The sequence below is a fragment of the Gigantopelta aegis genome, chromosome 1 (assembly GCF_016097555.1).
Source record: "Gigantopelta aegis isolate Gae_Host chromosome 1, Gae_host_genome, whole genome shotgun sequence".
NCBI lineage: Eukaryota > Metazoa > Mollusca > Gastropoda > Neomphalida > Peltospiridae > Gigantopelta > Gigantopelta aegis.
The window spans coordinates 45,940,417-45,958,941 of NC_054699.1; the positions used below are offsets into that span (position 1 = coordinate 45,940,417).

The window sequence follows — 18,525 nt, forward strand, 5'->3', positions numbered from 1 at the left end:
ATGGCTGAATTTTGCTTGCGTACGCGAACATGTATAAGGTTGTCATTCAGGTTTTTTAATAGTATAAGCAAGTGTTTTGAACATTCATCTGTATATTATTCCTTTGTTGAATCTTAAATTTACAGAATAACTTTGCTTTTTACAGGAATGGACGAAAACATTGGATCACCTTTGACCGGAAGTTCTATTCTTGCAATGGCGATCTCACTAACGCTGTGTCTACTTTGAGAATAGGAAACAGATAGAAGTTTACAATAATTTTGACGGTTGTGGAACTGACTTCATACCTATAAAGAATGTGGACCACGGTTTATAACTGACTACATTTGACATTTTGAGTGCAACTGGTAAAAATGTATCGGGTGATTCCTAATAGCAGAAAGCAGAGAATGCAACACAGAACATTGTAAATGTGTACACAACCAGTTTATTTTGTTGTTTATTGATGACTGAATTGTTACTTTGATAAAAAAAAAAGCTCATTATTAAACTAATGCCTGATACATAATGTAATGATAAAACATGTAGTATCAATGAGAAGCACATCAGGATCTACTAGTGATGTCCCAATTATCGATTATAATTTGAAAATTGATTGGTTAAGCCGTACCGATTTAATCATCGATTATCGAAATTCATAATCAGTTGTGTGGGGAAATGTTAACTGTAATCATTCCTTAGTTTAGATGATGGAATTAATGTAAATATGTTTGTGTTCATGTGTGCAAAAAGAAAAAGATATCAAATAGTTATAAAATGTAAAATTAGCAATTTATAGGGTTTGTTCCAGTAAACATGACAATAGGATAGTTCAAATTCTTCTAACGTTTATAGAATTCTAACCGATTGTATATCGAACGTTAATCAGTTGGTGCAAAAAGATTATAACTGATGATGAAACTGCAACCAGTTCTCAACACTACTTCTATTTCACACTGTAGCCCTGAGTGAAAAACAGTTCCTTACTTCAGGGTCCAGACGTAGCCCAGTGGTAAAGCGATCGCATGATGCGCGGTCGGTTTGGGATCGATCCCCGTCAGTGGGTCCATTGGGCTATTTCTCGCTCCAGCCAGTGCACCACGACTGGTACATCAAAGGCCGTGGTTTGTGCTATCCTGTCTATGGGATGATGCATATAAAAGATTCCTTGCTGCTAATCGAAAAGAGTATCCCATGAAGTGGCGAAGGCGGGTTTCCTCTCTGGATATCTGTGTGGTCCTTAACCATATGTACCACGCCATATAACCGGAAATAAAATGTGTTGAGTGCGTCGTTAAATAAAACATTTCCTTTCTTTCCTTACTTCAATGTTTTTTCTCAACATTTTGAGATTTCCAGTTCAAGTCCCCCGGCTGCAACCCCGTGTAATTTCAGAATGATACTCTAAATCTGAGGAAGTCGACAGCCTGTAGAAAAACCCTAAAACAAATATTTCAAAATGTTAAACATATACCTATATATCGAAATGTTAGCAAATACCTACATATTGAAATGTTGACAAAATACCTATATGTCGAAATGATGACGAAATACCTATATGTCGAAATATTGAACAAACATCTACGTATCGAAATGTTGAACAAATACCTATATCTCGAAATGATCACACGTATCTGCATGTCGAAATGTTAACAAATACCTATACTAGAACACATTCTAAATCTGAAAATGTCGACAGGCGGTCGCACGGACACGTTCATCGTAGAAAAACCTAACTTAAAATAGTTGAACATTATGCTATGAATCACCTGATATATGCGTGCACTTGTGTATTTGCGTGCGTACGTGTGTGTGCGTCGTGTGTGTATGCGTGTGTGTATGTGCGTGTGTGTATTTATGTGGGGGTGTGTACTCTTCAGTTAAATTGAAACAGTAAAAGTGTATTCATATTTTGCTATGACTTATTTAAAATAGTTTTGTATAAATTTACTAATAAACATTTCATTTATTTATTTATTTATTTACACATGAATGTGATCGCTGGTGGATATTTTGTGAGTTTATTTTATGGTGGAATTTGAATATGTATATGAAACATTTGGGTTTTTTTAATACATATATTTTGAAAATAAATTATTTGTCTTTACAATGTTGTCTTTACTATTTAAAAAAAAAAAAATTGTTATACCAGTTTATACATCATGCCTTCTACAAAACCGATAATAACATGTATGTTAGTTCTGTATTGTATTTCAATATGTGAGCATTTAGATCAAATCACACAGGTTGTGTCTTCCCTTGACGCTCTATTCTTCGATTTATGTCCAGTCATACATTAACAAAATAATAAACATAAACAACCCAAAAAACCCCCAAAATAACACTAATTTAAACATCACATATCAAGGTTGTAGTCAATCAGTGTTCAAGCACGTTATCGTGAGATTCATGTTCATCACAGACATACCACTACAGAATTCATTACTTAACCGCAATAAACACGCAGAAAATGGGAATACTCAGTACCTCCAGAGAGAGAGAGAGAGAGAGAGAGAGAGAGAGAGAGAGAGAGAGAGAGAGAGAGAGAGAGAGAGAGAGAGAGAGAGAGAGAGAGAGGGGGGGGGGGGGAAGGAGATAAGGATCTTTAATATGCACTTTTCCATAGAAAAGACAAAACTTACCAAGATGTTTTTTAAACGTTTATTAACCCCAGAAAAGAAATTTGGTAGTGTCAGGGTTGGAACCCCGATATTACTACTTTACAGTTATAAATGTTATAGGCTGGACATAATATGTAAATAAATAACACACACACACACGCATGTGTGTGTACATATACATGTATCTGTCTATCTATCTATCTATATATTTATCTATTTATCTATCTATAGTATATAATATATCACACTCTGTGGCGTAGCCAGAGAGGGAAAAATGCCGAGGAAAAACCCAGACCTGTGAAATAAATATGAGAGTCATGGGGAAAATAAAATAAATCTGAGGAAATTACAGACGAGGCAAGCAAGAATAACGGACATGCTTACATGAACACAATTAGTTTTGGGGGTTAACAGTGACGAAAGAACGAGAGAATGAATTTAAAGATTAAATTGCTAAACGGAGAATAGTGCATTAAATGTATTAGTATGTCATGCCTATGGGGGAAAATATATATCATATAATTTAACCTCTACTGTCTGACATCGTGGACAGAAGATAGTGGTTAGTAGTGACAGAGAACATGGTAACCTTTAATCTTGTACACTTGTTTTGTGTCATATATATACCTCTACCGTCTGACATCGTGGACAGAAGATAGTGGTTAGTAGTGACAGAGAACATGCTTGCCTTTAATCTTGTACACTTGTTTTGTGTCACATATCTACCTCTACCGTCTGACATCGTGGACAGAAGATAGTGGTTAGTAGTGACAGAGAACATGGTAACCTTTAATCTTGTACACTTGTTTTGTGTCATATATATACCTCTACCGTCTGACATCGTGGACAGAAGATAGTGGTTAGTAGTGACAGAGAACATGGTAACCTTTAATCTTGTACACTTGTTTTGTGTCATATATATACCTCTACCGTCTGACATCGTGGACAGAAGATAGTGGTTAGTAGTGACAGAGAACATGGTAACCTTTAATCTTGTACACTTGTTTTGTGTCATATATATACCTCTACCGTCTGACATCGTGGACAGAAGATAGTGGTTAGTAGTGACAGAGAACATGGTAACCTTTAATCTTGTACACTTGTTTTGTGTCATATATATACCTCTACCGTCTGACATCGTGGACAGAAGATAGTGGTTAGTAGTGACAGAGAACATGGTAACCTTTAATCTTGTACACTTGTTCTACCTCTACCGTCTTGTGGACTTGTGTCATGGTAACCTTTAAACTTGTTTTGTGTCATATATATATACCTCTACCGTCTGACATCGTGGACAGAAGATAGTGGTTAGTAGTGACAGAGAACATGGTAACCTTTAATCTTGTACACTTGTTTTGTGTCATATATATACCTCTACTGTCTGACATCGTGGACAGAAGATAGTGGTTAGTAGTGACAGAGAACATGGTAACCTTTAATCTTGTACACTTGTTTTGTGTCATATATATACCTCTACCGTCTGACATCGTGGACAGAAGATAGTGGTTAGTAGTGACAGAGAACATGGTAACCTTTAATCTTGTACACTTGTTTTGTGTCATATATATACCTCTACCGTCTGACATCGTGGACAGAAGATAGTGGTTAGTAGTGACAGAGAACATGGTAACCTTTAATCTTGTACACTTGTTTTGTGTCATATATATACCTCTACCGTCTGACATCGTGGACAGAAGATAGTGGTTAGTAGTGACAGAGAACATGGTAACCTTTAATCTTGTACACTTGTTTTGTGTCATATATATACCTCTACCGTCTGACATCGTGGACAGAAGATAGTGGTTAGTAGTGACAGAGAACATGGTAACCTTTAATCTTGTACACTTGTTTTGTGTCATATATATACCTCTACCGTCTGACATCGTGGACAGAAGATAGTGGTTAGTAGTGACAGAGAACATGGTAACCTTTAATCTTGTACACTTGTTTTGTGTCATATATCTACCTCTACTGTCTGACATCGTGGACAGAAGATAGTGGTTAGTAGTGACAGAGAACATGGTAACCTTTAATCTTGTACACTTGTTTTGTGTCATATATCTACCTCTACCGTCTGACATCGTGGACAGAAGATAGTGGTTAGTAGTGACAGAGAACATGGTAACCTTTAATCTTGTACACTTGTTTTGTGTCATATATCTACCTCTACCGTCTGACATCGTGGACAGAAGATAGTGGTTAGTAGTGACAGAGAACATGGTAACCTTTAATCTTGTACACTTGTTTTGTGTCATATATCTACCTCTACCGTCTGACATCGTGGACAGAAGATAGTGGTTAGTAGTGACAGAGAACATGGTAACCTTTAATCTTGTACACTTGTTTTGTGTCATATATATACCTCTACCGTCTGACATCGTGGACAGAAGATAGTGGTTAGTAGTGACAGAGAACATGGTAACCTTTAATCTTGTACACTTGTTTTGTGTCATATATCTACCTCTACCGTCTGACATCGTGGACAGAAGATAGTGGTTAGTAGTGACAGAGAACATGGTAACCTTTAATCTTGTACACTTGTTTTGTGTCATATATATACCTCTACCGTCTGACATCGTGGACAGAAGATAGTGGTTAGTAGTGACAGAGAACATGGTAACCTTTAATCTTGTACACTTGTTTTGTGTCATATATATACCTCTACCGTCTGACATCGTGGACAGAAGATAGTGGTTAGTAGTGACAGAGAACATGGTAACCTTTAATCTTGTACACTTGTTTTGTGTCATATATATACCTCTACGTCTGTCTGACATCAGAAGATCTTGTACACTTGTTTTGTGTCACCATAGTCTGACATCGTGGACAGAAGATAGTGGTTGTGGTTAGTAGTAACCTTTAATCTTGTAAACTTGTTTTGTGTCACATAGTGACAGAGAACATGGTAACCTTTAATCTTGTACACTTGTTTTGTGTCATATATATACCTCTACTGTCTGACATCGTGGACAGAAGATAGTGGTTAGTAGTGACAGAGAACATGGTAACCTTTAATCTTGTACACTTGTTTTGTGTCATATATCTACCTCTACCGTCTGACATCGTGGACAGAAGATAGTGGTTAGTAGTGACAGAGAACATGGTAACCTTTAATCTTGTACACTTGTTTTGTGTCATATATCTACCTCTACTGTCTGACATCGTGGACAGAAGATAGTGGTTAGTAGTGACAGAGAACATGGTAACCTTTAATCTTGTACACTTGTTTTGTGTCATATATCTACCTCTACCGTCTGACATCGTGGACAGAAGATAGTGGTTAGTAGTGACAGAGAACATGGTAACCTTTAATCTTGTACACTTGTTTTGTGTCATATATCTACCTCTACTGTCTGACATCGTGGACAGAAGATAGTGGTTAGTAGTGACAGAGAACATGGTAACCTTTAATCTTGTACACTTGTTTTGTGTCATATATCTACCTCTACTGTCTGACATCGTGGACAGAAGATAGTGGTTAGTAGTGACAGAGAACATGGTAACCTTTAATCTTGTACACTTGTTTTGTGTCATATATCTACCTCTACTGTCTGACATCGTGGACAGAAGATAGTGGTTAGTAGTGACAGAGAACATGGTAACCTTTAATCTTGTACACTTGTTTTGTGTCATATATCTACCTCTACCGTCTGACATCGTGGACAGAAGATAGTGGTTAGTAGTGACAGAGAACATGGTAACCTTTAATCTTGTACACTTGTTTTGTGTCATATATCTACCTCTACCGTCTGACATCGTGGACAGAAGATAGTGGTTAGTAGTGACAGAGAACATGGTAACCTTTAATCTTGTACACTTGTTTTGTGTCATATATATACCTCTACCGTCTGACATCGTGGACAGAAGATAGTGGTTAGTAGTGACAGAGAACATGGTAACCTTTAATCTTGTACACTTGTTTTGTGTCATATATATCTACCTCTACCTCTACCGTCTGACATCGTGGACAGAAGATAGTGGTTAGTAGTGACAGAGAACATGGTAACCTTTAATCTTGTACACTTGTTTTGTGTCATATATATACCTCTACCGTCTGACATCGTGGACAGAAGATAGTGGTTAGTAGTGACAGAGAACATGGTAACCTTTGCTAGATCTCTTGCTGCTAATCGAAAAAGAGTAGCCCATGAAGTGGCGACAGCGGGTTTCCTTCATTTCTTTCTTTTTGTTTGGGTCAAAGTTCAAGATGTCGCTAACTCTCTCTCTCTCTCTCTCTCTCTCTCTCTCTCTCTCTCTTTTACACACACCCAATGACACCCCCTCAATGACACACACACACACACACACACACACACACACACACACAGTCCATCGTCTTCTTCTTTCAATTCCTTGTTCTAGTTCGTTTTTCATCATCATCATCATCATCATTATCATCATCATTGTCGTCATCGTCGTATTACAATCTTCTTGTTTCACCTTTTCCTTCTTCTCTTTCTTGTTCTTGTTCTTCTGTTCTTTTTCCCTTTGCCAGTTATTGATCTTGCTAGTTTTTCTGTGCCATCTCTTCTTGACATATATGCATAAGACAGAGTTGGCAAGTTGAATACTTCCTTCCACGATGCTAATTTACATTTCGAAGTTATTTTCTGGTTGTTTTTTTGTTTGTTATTTTTTGTTGTTGTTTTGTTTTTGTGAAATTGAATTTGAATAACAATAAAAGTACTAATATACATATCTGCATAAGACAAATTCAAAATAAAGCTTTGAGCTTTAACAGTATGATCACTGTTCCCAGTACAGGATTCACTGCCAGGTGTTTTGTCAGTGTGAGGACTGTCACTTCCGAGGACGATACATCCTTCTTACGTCGCCTGTTTGAGGACTGTCACTTCCTAGGACGATACATCCTTCTTACTTCGCCTGTTTGAGGACTGTTACTTCCGAGGACGATACATCCTTCTTACGTCGCCTGTTTGAGGACTGTCACTTCAGAGGACGATACATCCTTCTTACGTCGCCTGTTTGAGGACGGTCACTTCCGAGGACGATACATCCTTCTTACGTCGCCTGTTTGAGGACTGTCACTTCCGAGGACGGTACATCCTTCTTACGTTACCCGTTTGAGGACTGCCGCTACCAAGAAGATGGAATATTTAGACAAACTATCATAGCGTATTTTTACTTTGCCCGTTTGAGGAGTGCCGCTACCAAGATTGAATATTTAAACATTGATTATAGCATATTCTTACTTCGCCCGTTTGAGGACTGCCGCTACCAAGAAGATTGAATATTTAGAGAATCATCGCATATTCTTACTTCGCCCGTTTGAGGACTTCCGCTACCAAGAAGATGGAATATTTAGACAAACTATCATAGCAAATACTATATTGAAACTGTTTGCAATACAGGAAACTGAATTGCGATACGTAACACGGTATATTGTGAAAACAAATTCTCAATTGTTAGAATTTATAAAGTGATCTAATTCCATGTATATTTTGTATAACTTAATACAATGAATACACCAGGCAATCAAGGTTCGTTCCGAAACAAGTGAAGCTATTGGGTTTTTCTTTCTTAAACTGATAGCTTTTGTTTGAAAATATAATACGTTATACTAACACACATGCAAAATATATAAGAGCAATATACCGGTACGCTAGAAAAAATACCGAGATACGAATTGTTCAAAATTTATATTGCATTATACTGGTTATATCGTGAGTCTCTAGCATATTGCATTATACTGGTTATATCGTTAGTCTGTAGCATATTGCGCTAAATCGGTTATACAGTGAGTCTCTAGCATATTGCGGTATGCCGGTTATACAGTGAATCTCTAACATATTGCGGTATGCCGGTTATGCCGTGAATCTCTAACATATTGCGGTACGCCGGTTATGCCGTGAATCTCTAGCATATTGCGGTACGCCGGTTATGCCGTGAATCTCGAGCATATTGCGGTACGCCGGTTATGCCGTGAATCTCGAGCATATTGCGGTACGCCGGTTATGCCGTGAATCTCTAGCATATTGCGGTATACCGGTTATAACGTGAATCTCTCGGATATATTTGTATTGCTGTATACCGGTTATACCGTGAATTTCTCGCATTTATATTTATATTTTGCTATACTAGTTATATTTTGAATCTCTAGCATATATTTATATTGTGGTACACGGTTATACCATGAATATCTCGGATATATTTATATTGCGGTATACCGGTTATAGCGTGAATCTCTAGCATATATTTATATTGCGGTATATATATATATGCTCAATCCCGGTGATATTCGCCATGAGAAGAGTCAATAGTTTACATACAGTTTTTGTTGTCAGTGGCCAATTCTAGTCAATTATAATTTCTCTTCTCTTCCAGGTTGTCGAGACGAACAGTACTTGTGTCCAGTGTGGGCGAAGGCTGGCCATTGTGTCTACAACTCACGTTACATGCTGCGTCACTGCCAGAAATCATGCAAAACGTGTTTCACTTAGTCTACCAGTGTCTTCCACTGGCACAATCTAGAGGGGTTCAATGGGGTTTAGTTCTTACGGCTTGCTTTGATATTTTGAGCGAATGGTTGGGGCAGAAACATATTTCTTGGACTTCTATTTTATTATTATATTGATTGTTAACTTATTATTGTAATTTCCATTTATCAATTAAATAATGTTAATAAAGATGATGATTACGATTCTTCTTCTTCTTCTTCTTCTTATTATTATTAAAGAGAGGGCGAGACGTAGCCCAGTGTTAAAGCGCTCGCTTAATACGCGGTCGTTTTAGGATTGATCCCCGTTGGTGAGCCCATTTGGCTATTTCTTGTTCCAGCCAGTGCTCCACGACTGATATATCAAAGGCCGTGGTTTGTGCTATTCTGTCTGTGGGATGGTGCATATAAAAGATCCCTTGCTGCTAATGAAACAAATGTAGCAGGTTTCCTTTCTAAGATTATATGTCAAAATTACCAAACGTTTGACATCTAATAGCCGATGATTAATAAATCAATGTGCTCTAGCTGAATGGGCCCACCGACGGGGATCGATCCTAGACCGACCGAGCATCAGGCGTGCGCTTTACCACTGGGCTACGTCCCGCCCCCGAGCAGCAATGAAGAACGACATTTAATGGTTTACCTAGATTAAAACATCATATTCATATGCATAGAGAAATAGATAGGCGAGCAATGAAGAACGACATTTAAAGGTTTACCTAGATTAAAACATCATATTCATATGCATAGAGAAATAGATAGGCGAGCAATGAAGAACGACATTTAATGGTTTACCTAGATTGAAACATCATATTCATATGCATAGAGAAATAGATAGGCGAGCAATGAAGAACGACATTTAATGGTTTACCTAGATTGAAACATCATATTCATATGCATAGAGAAATAGATAGGCGAGCAATGAAGAACGACATTTAATGGTTTACCTAGATTGAAACATCATATTCATATGCATAGAGAAATAGATAGGCGAGCAATGAAGCACAATTGGTGTCCATAAGGATACCTACTTCCTGTCTATATGCCTTATTCCCCAAACCTAACATGCATGTTAACTCAGGTCAATGTGAAATGCTGGCTGTTATCATGTTGAATGTAATCTGAAATCTGGCCACAGGTTTTAATCGTTCTTCGAAAGATACGATGTACAAAATCTGTTTATCTCGCCTTCATGTAAAATTATTTAATCTCATTGGTTGTTTGCCGTTGGACAAATCCCTTATACCTCTGTGGGCGGAGCCAAATTCTCTTATACCCCGTCTGTAATTTCCAACAGTTTCCAGCCACCCCAGTTAATGCTAAAACAATAATTAGATTATGAATAACATTGATAATCAATCAAGTATACATAATTAATTTTATTTTTACTATAAAATACACTATATCAATACTTTTAAAAGCTGCAATGTTGAACTCGGCCACCTAATTACGGTCGTGGTGTTATTGTATTAATGCGCGATTAGCAACAGTTGCTGCTTTTTTTTTTGCTTTTTAAAAATATTTTTCTTTTTTTACTACATACATTTCTGATAAAAAAAGTAGTTTTTTTTTTTTTATTAATATCTGTTTCAGACAATTTCGTATTACAAACATTTGAAGTTAAAAATCCCTTTTATCGATGGAACTATTTTTCGTCACTGGCAAGTGGTTTCGTTCGCGTCCGCGTGGTACGGCTCCGTTAATAAATTGTTGTCCCGAGTCAGACTCCCGATCCTATCGGAGGCCGGATTCGGGATACGCGTGTTCGAAACCCTAGTGGTATATGGACACGTTAAACAAGTTACTAAGCTAAGCTAATAAATTGTTCTCGGGGTATATGGCTTTTTATGTACCCTCTGTACACATAGAGGGTACATAAAAAGCCAATATACCCCTCGTGATGCTTCTACAACTTATAATATTTTGATTTTTATAACGACCGACATATCCATGACCTGATTCATTAATATTAATCAGCTTGTACAAAAAAATAGTTTAGACCGATCCCTGATGAGGTAAACTGTAAACAATTTAGGTCCCATATTATCCTTATTTATGTGTCAAATGGTAATGTGTTTAAAAACGTTCATTTTCACACTGTTAACATGCCAAAGACAGTGGCGTAGCCAGTATTTTATACTGGTGTGTGTGTGCGTGTGTGCGTGCGTGCGTGCGTGCGTGTGTGAACCTATATGGGGGTGGAGGTACCCACACTGTATGTATGTATCATTTTATAAAATTTACCACAGTAAAAGCAAACAAAAGGTTTGATTGGGGGGATTCATGGATCCCGTGCTACCCCCCCCCCCCCCCCCCCTACGCCACTGGGCAAAGATAACTGATTACCGTATTAAAGGTTCCTAATGACGTCATTCTACAAGAAAAATAAATGCTCGCCAGCTAGAATTTGAATTACTACCACTATTTTTTTTGTCCTTAATTATTCTCGTGCTTATATTCAAGTAAGGTTCAAGCACACTCTCCTGGACACACACCTCAGCTATCTGGGCTGTCTGTCCAGGACAGTGGGTTGGTTGTCAGTGGTTAGTGAGAGAGAAGAGGGTGTAGTCGCCTCACACCTACCCGCTGAGGCCTTAAGAACTCGCTCTGGGTTGAAGCCGGTACCGGGCTGCGAACCCTGTACCTACCAGCCTTAAGTCCGATGGCTTAACCACTGCGCGCCACCGAGGCCTGTTTACCACGATTTACTTTGATGGTTCCAAAACGGGTTTTTTTTTAAAGGGAAGCAACTCTCATTAAACCATAACAGATAACATCTTCCTGATCTGCAATTCAGTTTTAAATGAAGGTATCAATCCAGCTTTTAAATATAATTATGGGTGTTTACCACCCTTTTAACACTGCACATAACCTAATGGACATATCAGTTTTGACTGCCACAAAACAAAACAAAACAAAAGCACACTTTTTATTCAACTAAAGCTGACAAAACCGTTATGCATGGTCAAAATTTTATCTCTGCATAACGCAGTGACGAATGGATATATTCGGCAAAATAGTGGTTGATCCCACGAATATCTAGTATCTCGTTTGCAGTGGCGAGCCCCAGTGACATGAGGTGGAATGCCAAGGGAACTTTGGGGGAGGTTTGGTAAAATAAATGAAAATTAATATATAATAAAATTATAACTATCGCAAAATGTATGGGGGCCTGGACCCCTCTCGCTCCCCCCCCCCAACCCCACCCCCTAGATCCGCCTCTGGTTTGTAAATGGACAATACAGGGTCCATGCTGAAAGAGGATTGTCACTCTCAGACTAGTTTATTAAATCAAAACTAGCACAGGACTGAGCTCATTGGAATAAATACAAATGTGATGACATGCACTCACGAATAACTGTCATGACAATGATGAGATCAGGTGTTCGCGAAAAGTAAGCATATCCTGCTCCACCGGTGGCACACGCCATGAGTATACTGCCATCACAGCTGTCAAATTCTTCACCAATCTAATTAAAATTGGCACCACTGGTTAATAAACCAGTAGAGCTAATTTTAATCTGATTGGGTTGGAGGTGACTGGAGCTAAATCAGAACGTGCATACGGTGAAGACGTACGATGACGGAAATACTGGAATTTCTTTGATTGTTGCTCTTATTATAGTTTTAATATTTAAGCTTTCAACTGGGTACTTAGTCTGCATTAAAGTTCTCCCGTCATAGCGTTCTTCAGTGTTTATAGGTTTCTGTCTTGGATCAAAGTTAAAACGCTTGTCTTGTTTACCGACATCACAAAAGCACATTGATTTATTAATCATCGGCTATTTGATATGAAAAATATTTGGTAATTCTGACAGTCTCAGGGAGGAAACCCGCTACATTGCCTTCTATTAGTAGCAAGGGATCTTTTATATGCATCATCCCACAAATAGGATAGCACATATCACGGCCTGTGATATACCTGTCATGGTGCACTGGCTGGGACAAGAAATAGCCCAATGGGCCCACTGACGGGGATAGATCCTAGACGGACCGCGCATCAGGCGAGCGCTTTACCACTGAGCAACGTCCCGTTGCAGCACCAACGGCGTTATATATAACTTTTGGTGTATTTAGTTATACAGTGTATTAAAAATAAAAATGGCAGCTTCCAATATCCGTTTTCATCTACCATTAAAACAGTAGTTGCGTTTGTGTTTTACATTAGTATACGATGACATAAATTTAAGGCTGGAGTAGCGAGATTGTCGCTGTGATACTTAACAGTTCTTACCAGATTTTTTTTTTTTTAACTGTGACTTAGGCTTGTTGAGACAAAGCAGCTGACAGGTCAAGCCCGTGTTGTTAAAGAGATAACTGGTATCAGTGTTCTATAAATGGTTCTACTGCACAGGCAGCAATCAGACGTGAGTTCTCATCGACACGGTACGTATTCAACACACGTTTCATACCCGAACAGTCACTTCAGTACGCGTCTTTCATTAACAGTTTTAGCCAATACAATATGGAGAAGAACATGTTATTTTATGTTATGTCAACCATTTAAAACAAATGCACTTAGACGAATAAACATTAAATAACTTTATTTTTGAACTTACAGAAAAACCATCTAAAGTGTGTGCGTCATTTACGTACACCATATGTGAAACAAATACCATGGTAAATAAATAAAGTTTGTTCTGTTTAACAACACCACTACAGCACATTGATTGATTAATCAGCGGCTATTTGAATGTCAAACATTTGGTAATTTTTGACATATGGTCTTAGAGAGGTAACATGTTATAGTATTCCATTAGTAGCAAGGGATCTTTTATATGCACCATCCCACAGACAGGATAGCACATACCACCGCCTTTGATATACCAGTCGTGGTGCACTGGATAGTTTAAACAATATTTATTGCCGTCAAAATGCGGTTTGGGATTGGCCAACAGGCAAGAGCCTATATTAAGGCCTCTCCCTACATTTATAAATACAAGTTTGATACATCAAGATGACAGAAATAGTATAATAATTTAAATAAATTCAAATTAGCTAAGATGAGAAGAATGGAAGAGAGAGAGAAGAAAGGAAAAATAAAAATAGATAGTTGATATGATATTATTTAGTCACAGTTGGGAAGGGAGAAGGAGGAATAATGAATGGTTAGTTATCGAAACGTTTGCTATTAATTATAAAGTCTTGAACAGATTTAAATATAACACTATTTTCGTGGGTACTAAAATTTGGGTCACCAAATAATAAAGTCTTGCAATTAAGATTGTGATATTTTGACAGGTGAGTATTACGAACTACATTATATAGTGGACAATAACATAAAAAATGTTCTGCATCTTCAATAAGATGTCCACAAGTACGGTGGGACTGTCACTTACGTGTCTTGCAAATTTATGACCATTTAGATCGCTAGTTCCCAAGCGAAGTCGACTATGTAATATCTGTTGCCTTCTATCACCATCGTAAATGTAGCACGGTACAATTGGGTCTGATTTATTTAATTCTGATTTAAATCTATTTAACGATGAAGAATTCCTAATATCGGACGTTATATTATTCCATAATTTAACTGCGGAAGGAAAAAAGGAATTCGCGAAAAGTTTAGTTCGACAAAAGTATGTAAGGAGGCGATCTACATTACGAGTGTAATATGGGTTTTTTGCAGAAATGGGGCGTGGTAATTGTAATGTCAAGAATGTGGGGAGCACGTTATTAGAAAGTTTATACATCATACATAGTTTATGGCGACTTCTCCTTTCTGATAAAGATATAAAACCAGTTTCGCTATATAGTCTCTCATGAGATGTTCCCCGAACAGAACCACAAATTGTACGCAAAGCGTCCAAGTGTATATTTTCAAGATTGTATGCCTGTTGGAGACTACAATTATCCCAAAGAATATCGGCATAATCAAGAATGGGAAGAATAAATGATCTATAGATTTTTACTAATGATTTTCTAGATAATCTATATTTAAAGGATCGAAGACAATTTTTTTATGGCCTTACTTACATATTTTGTATATGGAAATCCCATTCCGCAGATTCTGGAATGTAAGGCCCAAGTGTTTATGAACATCAACCTCTGATACTTGTACATTGTCTAAAAATAACTTAGGATTGCTGGGTTTTTTAATTTTTCGGCTAAACAACAAGGTTTCGGTTTTTTCGGGACTGAACTTAACAAGCCACCGTTTAGCCCACTTGTTAATATGCTCTAAGTCAGAGTTTAAAATATTACAAACTAGTTCAGGATTTTTTCAACAGTAATAAATAATGAGGTATCATCAGCGAACAATCTAATATTTGAAGTAATCCCATAAAACAATATCATTTATATATACCAAAAACAAAATAGGACCAAGAACAGTGCGGAACACCTGCGGTGGGTTTAGTATGAGAGAAATGGTTTGTAGTACTACACATTGTCTTCGATCAGATAAATAGCTTTCAAACCATAATAAGAGTTTTCCCGAAATCCCAACAGTTTCTAATTTATAGATCAGACCCTTATGCCAAACTCGATCAAATGCTTTGCTTATATCGCAAAATACTGCTCTAACTTGTTTCCCTTCATCCATAGAATGACAAATAAAATGATAAAAATCAATTAGTTGGTTAACAGTTGAATCGCCAGAAATAAAGCCAGACTGGAATTTTGTTATGGTGTTATTTATTCTAAAGAAATTGAAAATGTGCTTAAAAATGCATTTTTTCGAAAAGTTTGGAGAGATTACTTGTAAGTGTATGGGTCTATATTTACTTGGTTCATGAATACTACCCTTTTTATGAATAGGAACGTTAGTTGTTTCCAATGTTAGGGTCAATGGAATGGTGTAAACAGATTATGCACGTGTTAGAGGGAATGAAAGTTCTTTAGCTTAATTTAAGAATCTATAGAAAAACCATCTAAAGTCGTGCGTCATTTACGTACATATATGGATGTACCATGGTAATAAGATATCTTCTTGTTCGGATTGAACAACACTACTACAGGATCATTAAGGTCTACTGTAAGCTCTCCTTGCGGGCAGTGTAAATAGATTGAATAAAGAATTCATTAAAAACATTGGTAATCCTTTGACATATGGTCTTCGACAAGAGAGGTGTTATAGTTAAAGTATACTCCATTAGTAGCAAGGGATCAAGTTTATATGCACCATCCCACAGACAGGATAGCACATACCACCGCCTTTGATATACCAGTCGTGGTGCACTGGATGTAACGAGAAATGGGCCATCGACGGGGATTGACCTTAGACCGACAATGCATCAGGCGAGTGCTTTACCACTGGGCTACGTCCTACACCTGGTAAAGAAATATTAATTATCAAATATACCTTCGAATACCTTACATACCAACTCATTTGGTTATACAAAGCATGGAACTTGGAAACCTTGGACAAGCACTAGTATTATACTACATTGTATTTAAAAACCTTCCTCCTTGTTGCGACGTCTAGCGTATTTTCAGGGTACTAGTGGTGGTGTTGTACACCTCTGGTAGAGAGCTGCAGCAGAATGTTTAGGGATTTGGAGACATTTCTCAGTGATTCACTGCACCTAGAGATACAGTTATTACACAGTGTTGGGTGCTGTACTGAATAACGTGACAGATCATCTTGATGTAGAGAGCATGAATCAAGTATTTCAAGGTTTCCAAAGGTTCTAGATGAAATTATCTAGAAATGGATAACTTTACTCAAAGTAGGGGCGAGACGTAGACCAATGATAAAGCACTCAACAATTTGTCTATTTCTTGAATACAGTGATCTGACAGGCGCATTTTAACTCTTAAAAATATTACATGATTATCAACTTGCTGATTAAACCATACATTTCTAAATCCTAAAGAAAATAATAAATGTTTTACATGGTGTAGCCAGTTAAAAGACTCCTGGCTTTCTAACATATTTGATTTCAAGATACAAGTATTCGTTTATAAAAGTGTCAACCAATATTTAACAAGTCTTACTTTACGTGTACGTGTATGTGATCTTCCTGATTCTATTAACACAGCTGCGTTTATTGTGCCTTTTTTCACATTCAATATTATTTTACAAAAATCCATACGAACCTTTTCTACATCATGAGCTAGGTCAAAACCCCATACTTCAGAACTATAATTTAACACACTAGATATATAAGTATCAAAAACAAGTAACTGTGTTTCCTTATTAAGTGATATATTACTACATAGTAAACGGATATGACCCATGATTTTTTTCTGCCTTGTAAAGCAATTAATGTATGAGTTTTTGTAAATTTATCATTGTAATTTAACGCTAATCCAAGATAATTAAAAATATCAACCACTTGGATTATATTGTCATTGTAAGTCCATTTGTCTTTAGTATTAATTTTTCCCCGGTTTCTGATTACAACCATTGTTTTCTTCTATATTTACATCAATATTCCATTTAGTACTATAAGTATACTTGAATCTAGTATAACCTCCGCGTTTATACTTCCAAATCACCAGGGCATACACACATACAATAATGTATCATACAATATCTCAATCAAGGAGTTAGACTTTAAACGTTTGCATGAAAACATGCAATAATGTATCATAAAATAACTCAATCAAGGAGTTAGATTTTAAACGTGTGCATGAAAACATGCAATAATGTATCATAAAATAAGTCAATCAAGGAGTTAGACTTTAAACGTGTGCATGAAAACATGCAATAATGTATCATAAAATATCTCAATCAAGGAGTTAGATTTTAAACCTTTGCATGAAAACATGCAATAATGTATCATAAAATAACTCAGTCAAGGAGTTAGACTTTAAACGTTTGCATGAAAACATGCAATAATGTATCATAAAATAACTCAGTCAAGGAGTTAGACTTTAAACGTTTGCATGAAAACATGCAATAATCCTGAGCATTGACAGGTCAATTACTTAGTCATGTGACGTTATTGTTTTGCTTCCTCAGAAATGGTGACCAAATTCCTTCTGCTCTTGTCGTTAGCAGTGACAGCCTGTGTAGCATCTCCACTGGGTGAGTGTCAGTGTTAATCGTCTTAGTCAGTAAACTTTACATTCAACACGTTAGCAGTGACAGCCTGTGTAGTATCTCCAATGGGTGAGTGTCAACGTTAATCGTCTTAGTCAGTAAACTTTACATTCAACACGTTAGCAGTGACAGCCTGTGTAGTATCTCCAATGGGTGAGTGTCAACGTTAATCGTCTTAGTCAGTAAACTTTACATTCAACACGTTAGCAGTGACAGCCTGTGTAGTATCTCCAATGGGTGAGTGTCAGTGTTAATCGTCTTAGTCAGTAAACTTTACATTCAACACGTTAGCAGTGACAGCCTGTGTAGTATCTCCACTGGGTGAGTGTCAACGTAAATCGTCTTAGTCAGTAAACTTTACATTCAACACGTTAGCAGTGACAGCCTGTGTAGTATCTCCACTGGGTGAGTGTCAACGTTAATCGTCTTAGTCAGTAAACTTTACATTCAACACGTTAGCAGTGACAGCCTGTGTAGTA

At 37.2% G+C, this 18,525-nt stretch overlaps 2 protein-coding genes across 4 annotated transcripts in view; both read left to right on the forward strand.

Annotated features, from left to right (window-relative positions):
• LOC121375907 (zinc metalloproteinase nas-14-like) overlaps positions 1 to 1,096 on the forward strand; it is a 29,614-nt gene extending 28,518 nt beyond the window's left edge. For all 3 annotated transcript variants that reach the window (XM_041503636.1, XM_041503612.1, XM_041503619.1), the window contains one exon: positions 146 to 1,096. In XM_041503636.1, coding sequence (XP_041359570.1) covers positions 146 to 175 — 30 coding nt within the window. In that variant the 3' untranslated portion in view covers positions 176 to 1,096. The remainder of the gene's footprint in view (positions 1 to 145) is intronic.
• Positions 1,097 to 7,342: 6,246 nt separating this feature from the next.
• The window catches only part of LOC121383674, a 32,568-nt gene continuing 21,385 nt past the window's right edge, over positions 7,343 to 18,525 (forward strand). The window contains exons 1-3 of the mRNA XM_041513800.1: positions 7,343 to 7,448; positions 8,946 to 9,011; positions 17,966 to 18,031. Coding sequence (XP_041369734.1) covers positions 7,343 to 7,448; positions 8,946 to 9,011; positions 17,966 to 18,031 — 238 coding nt within the window. The remainder of the gene's footprint in view (positions 7,449 to 8,945; positions 9,012 to 17,965; positions 18,032 to 18,525) is intronic.